Source organism: Lithobates pipiens, unplaced genomic scaffold, assembly GCF_037356315.1.
Source record: "Lithobates pipiens isolate NorthernLeopardFrog02 unplaced genomic scaffold, aLitPip1_a1.2 Scaffold_8, whole genome shotgun sequence".
NCBI lineage: Eukaryota > Metazoa > Chordata > Amphibia > Anura > Ranidae > Lithobates > Lithobates pipiens.
In genome coordinates, this window is record NW_027507903.1 from 338,319,190 (window position 1) to 338,324,617 (window position 5,428).

Genomic DNA, 5,428 nt, shown 5'->3' on the forward strand with positions numbered 1-5,428 from the left:
TGGGTTCACACTGGAGCGATGCGGGAACGCCACGAATCCGCGGCGGGTTCCCGCATCGCATTCCTCCCGGCGGCAGTTCACACTGCCCTATGCGAACTGCTGGGAGTGTCAGTGAAATGTTAATGACACCCCCAGATCAGTTCGCATATCGCAGTGCGATCTGCAAACTCGGATCGCGTGGTGTGAACACCCATGCGATCCGATTGTGCTGCGGGCCAAAAAAAGGGTCCCGTGCGAATTTGCGGCGGGTGCGGCGGGTGCGGCGGGTGCGATGCGAATTCAGCCATACTATCTGTATGGCTGAACTCGAATCGCACAGAGATCGGATGTGATTTGCACTGCAGTGCGGTGCGAATCACATTCGTTCTCATAAACCGCTGCAATGTGAACCCAGCCTTAGTGACACTGGCGACGGGGGGTGATCACGGGGTTAAACCTTTATTGGGGGGGTTAGGGGGGTACATTAGAACTAAAGGGGGCTAACCCTAACTGCCCTAACAGTTATTACAGTCACAAATGACACCAATGCAAAAAATAAAAAATAAATGACATTGGTGTCACTGTGACTGGGGGGCAGGGGTAATTGGGGGGGTGATCGGGGGGGTGTGAGTGTGCCTGGCATGTTCTACTGTGTAGTGACGTGTTGGTGCAACTCACCGATCCTCTCTCCTCGGTGTCGGAACAAAAAATACCGACACGGAGGAGAGAATACATCACTTCCTCTCCTGTGTTTACATTACAGGAGAGGAAGTGATGTCACGAAGGATTTCTATTCGTCTGGAGCGATCGCGAGGGGGTGGCCATGAATGAATGGCCGCCCCCTCGTCCGGGATCGCTCCCGAACGAATACCGACCGCCGCAGGCACCGGGCGGGAAGGCAGGGATGTACATGTACGCCCTTATGCCTGCCCGTGCCATTCTGTCGACGTACATCGTCGTGCGGCGGTCGGGAAGTGGTTAAGATTGTAAAGGGAGCTATAATAACAGCTAAATGCATTCGCTATGTCTTGGGGGTCTTGCAATTTTTCTTTAGTAATAGGGTGGTATAGATATGGAATCTTCGATTTGGAATATCTGCCTTTGATCCGAAGTGCCATGTTTTTTCCTGTTTTGTTGCTAGTATGGTAATATTTAGATTTAAGTTTTCTAGTATGTTTTTCAGATGTATCCAATAAAGTCGTTCTGAGTTCCTGTCGTAATATTTGTAGTTTAGTTTTCAGTTGTTGTGATGGGTGAGATTGGTTTTGGGAATCTAATGTTTTAATGTCAGCAGTAAGTTTCTCAATGAGTTTCGTTTTATTTTTCCTGAATTGAGCATTAATTTGCATTAGGATTCCCCTACTAAATGCTTTATGAGCACCCCATAGGGTGGCGGAGTCTGACACCGATCCCACATTGTATTTAAAGAATTCAGTTATCTGGTTTTGTATAGCTGTAGCATAGGTAGGCATTTTGATAAGATATGCATTTGTTCTCCATAGAAAATGGGTCATTTGAGAGTGTTTAGGTAGAATAGTCATACTAATTGGGGCATGATCAGTCCAAGTAATAGGTGCAATGTCAGACTCCCTCACCCGCTGCAATAACCACTTATCCATAAAAATATAATCAATACGAGTATAGGTATTATGCACCAGGGAATGATATGTGTATTCACAATCTCCAGGATGATGGCATCTCCATACATCATAGAGATCGCTTTTATTCCAAAAAAATTTAAGTGCACAGTTGGTTCTGGTTTTGGGATTAGAAGTGTCTAGTTCTTGTTCATGTATTGTGTTGAAGTCTCCACAAATTATTAAGGCACCTTTTCGACATTTACTTATTTTTCTCATCAGGCTATTCAGAAAATGGGATTGCCTTTTATTAGGCGCATACACATTTACCAATGTAGTAAGTGTATTATCAATGGTACATATTTGTTGGAAGTGAACAAGAAGTAACGTTATATATCTAAAATTCTACACATCTGTTGGTACAACTGAACTCAGCCATATTGATGTTTGCAGTCCCACATGTTTAGAATGTGTAGAGGAATGTGGCAGAATTTGCATAGCAAAGGAGTTATCTTCAGCCCACCTGGTGTGCACAAAATTTCAAAGAGATTGATGACGAAGACGGCCCAGGGCACATCGACTGCAATACTGGCCACAGAAGCCAAGTATGGTAGGACAGTCAGTAATATTAGGAGGACTGTCATGTGAACAATGATTGGTCCAAAGCAAATGGGACTGGCAGTAGGGTGTGGTATGGCTGAGGTATGTTTAACAAAAAGGGTTGCAACAATGAGTTCGGTCTCTATTCCATCAGGAGGTACAGTCACGAGGGTCGGATAAGTATAAGGCTTATATTGTATTCTAATTGTATGCTATGTATTATTGTAACTTCTATTGATTCTTTATGCACGCTTTCTTATTTCCTTGGGAAATAAATGAGATTTAATTGATCTTAGACCGTGTATTGATTTCATAGCCAATGGTGGTAGTATTGTGATATTAACGACAGCATGTGCTTGGCGTATTGATAGCTAAACTATAGGGACTAGACAAAGTAATACATAACTGATAATAATAATAATAGATTGAATTGATCAGTTACTTCATTTGGCACCCCAGAAGGCGTGTAAAACGTATTTTTACACAGAATCCACAAAAATCTAATATATTTTTGTTTCTGAGTCCCTGTAAGCACAGATCCTCAGACACCCAGAACTGAAAGTCATCTCTAGTGTGGACAAGGTTGGCGCTGGCTCGCGAATTCTGAAACCACGCTTGGATGAGCAGGGAGATTCTGTGAGATATTTCACGGGCGGAACGGATGCGTAAAACCTGGTGAGAACTGTGACTGATATATATATATATATATATATATGTACGTTATTGTTGTGTTTGCTGCAGACCTGTAACCAGAGGGCAAATTGGCGCACTGGCGAGATAGGGACTGATCATCCCTGGTTATGTGATATAACCGCAGATTGACAGGATAAACCATCCAATTTTGAGGGAAAAGTGGAAATATCCACGTGATTGTGAAAAAGTCCCAAGAGAAATTCCCTATGGCCTGCTATCGGATAGGAGGGCATTGAATAAGAGTGTGTTCTCCTAAAGAAATTCGTGGGTAAACGGATTTGTATTTGTTTTGTTTTTTTGGGGTTTTTTTTGCGGTGTTTTTTTTTGTATTTGGAGTGGGACTACAGGTCAAAGCTAGCTTCTAAACAGCTTCACCTGTGTCTTTGTGTGTGTTTGTTATCTGTTCGTTTAGTGTATTGCTAATGCAAAGTGTTGGTTAGAGATTGACAGGAATTACCATAAATTTTTGAGGAAAAGGAAAAAAAGTGGGGGAAATATAAGTTTTAATTATACCCACGTGAGAGTGAAATAGCTCTGGTAAGATAACCTGCAGCCTAAGGCATTAAGAGTGGGCCTTGTGTCTTGTATGCTGTAGAACCACAAGTCACTGTCGATTTAAACGGTTCGTATCTATTTTTTTTGTTGTTTTTTTTTGTTTGTTGGTAGGACTAGAGGGGGTTGTCCATTTGGTTGTCTCTGTCTATTGTCTAAGCAACTGGTTGAGCAACCTTAGTGTGGGTAGGCTAATTAGCATGTCAATGGATATCCTTGAAGAGTTTCTGGGGAAAAATGCTTGTATTCAATTCAACAGTATAGGAAAGGATGCGTTAACACACCAATTCAATGATCTATTGAAACAATGCAATACTCATAATGATGCCATAAAGTATAAAAAATCTTCAAAAAAGGGCAAGAAAAGGAGAATAGCCAATTCTGTATGCATGTTGCTGAGAATGAAAGAAATTGCGGAACAGAAAGAGTTGGAGTGGTATAAGGATAGAACAGAGTTAATAGGAAAGATAGAAAATGCGAGTAGAGATATTGCAGCTATAGCGGCAAATGCGGACGCGGATGTTTGTGAGTGTGAGGACATGAGGAATGAGATTGAACAATTGGTGACTGAGAATAGTGTGTTGGAACAGGGGTTGGATGAATGGAAGGAAACATGTATGTTGAGAGAACAGTGTATCGCATCTTTAGAAAAGAAAGAGGCTGGGAATGTAAAGGCGATAGAAATGCTTAGGGCAGAGCTACAGGAATGTAAAATTTAGCTAGCCCAAAAAGATCATACCATTGTGTCTTTGAGAGCACGGGCAATGGAGAACGTGCACAGCCATTGCTGTGCTAACAAAGATGCACATTCCAGTGTGACACAGGAGCAAAGAGAAGGGATACCGATCGAACAGCAACCAGTATGTTCGGTTGACAATGCTGAAGAGTCCCCAAATCAAAGTTCTTCTCTCTTCACTCCTGTGCCAGAAAGGACTGGACAAGGATTAGATATCATAAAAAGGGAGGGTAGCACCCAATCCACAACACTCTCCATACAAGATCGCACAAATTTGTGCCAGATTTTGGGAAAGTTTGACACTAGCGCTTCACCCATTAGTCTCTCGAACAGGCTGGAAGCTGTAGTGGCACAGTACATTTTGAACAATAGGGATGCATGCGCACTCCTCCGCGCATGGCTTCCATTGCAACTGTGTGAAAAACTGCAAACACCAGTCGGGAGTCGTAGAGGTCTATCTCCCGAGTTAAACTCAAATTGGGGGAACTCGGCAGATAGAATGAGGGAAATGCAGCGCATAATGGGAGGAAGAGATACTAGGGGTTCAGACGCCCTGGAAAATACAAAGTTTAGGAGGGGAATTGATCCAATACTCTTTTGCAGTGAATACTTCTGCATTTATAAAGCCACCTACAATTGTCCTGATATGTCTCCTGATGACAATAGCTTTCTGTGTTCTATGGCTAATAAATGCACATGTATAGATTACCATACCAGAATTGCACTGAGGAACGCCACCTCGTATCAGACCTTTATAAACATATTAAGGGACTGGGTTCGGGAGAAAGATCAAGACAATAGGCCCCATAAAAGAGTTGCGGAGATAGTTAAAAGCGAAGCTAGAGTGAGATTTGCAGGCAGGTGTTACAGATGTGGCAATACAGGCCATGTGATAAAGGAAAGCAGTATGCATTCTGTCGATTGGCTCAGGGGTTCAAATCCAGCTCTACATACTTCCACATCTGTATGGTGGACATTCTGAAGACATTTTCTGAGCCAGAATGCATCATTCAATATGTGGACGACATCTTACTTCAAACAGAGACAAAAGAGCAGCACTACGCTCTGCTGGAGGAACTCCTGACACTAATCGAGAATCCCAAAAAGGCACAATTGATGAAGGATTCAGTGTGTTTCTTAGGTTTCACAGGGGGGAAGGACTCCAGACCCGAACAAATGTGAAACTATCAGGAAACTACCAAGACCAATCACTAAAACTGCTTTGAGGCAGTTCCTGGGAATGGTTGGTTTCTGCAGGGACTTCATTGAAGGCTTTGCAGAAAAGGCAAGA

General features: G+C 42.8%; 1 protein-coding gene across 1 annotated transcript; it reads left to right on the forward strand.

The window, feature by feature from the left end:
* The first annotated feature begins 3,607 nt into the window (after positions 1–3,607).
* On the forward strand, positions 3,608–5,175 carry LOC143962125 (posterior protein-like). Its single transcript, XM_077471449.1, has 2 exons — positions 3,608–4,016; positions 4,158–5,175. Exons 1-2 carry the CDS (start codon positions 3,608–3,610, stop codon positions 5,117–5,119), a joined length of 1,371 nt encoding a protein of 456 aa, XP_077327575.1. The 3' UTR covers positions 5,120–5,175.
* The last annotated feature ends 253 nt before the right edge of the window (positions 5,176–5,428 follow it).

Coding starts and splice junctions, on each gene's coding strand:
- LOC143962125 (XM_077471449.1), top strand. CDS start 3,608: ATGGATATCCTTGAAGAGTTTCTGGGGAAAAATGCTTGTATTCAATTC. Junction 4,017..4,157: donor GGATGAATGGAAGGAAACAT/GTATGTTGAGAG, acceptor TGTCTTTGAGAG/CACGGGCAATGGAGAACGTG.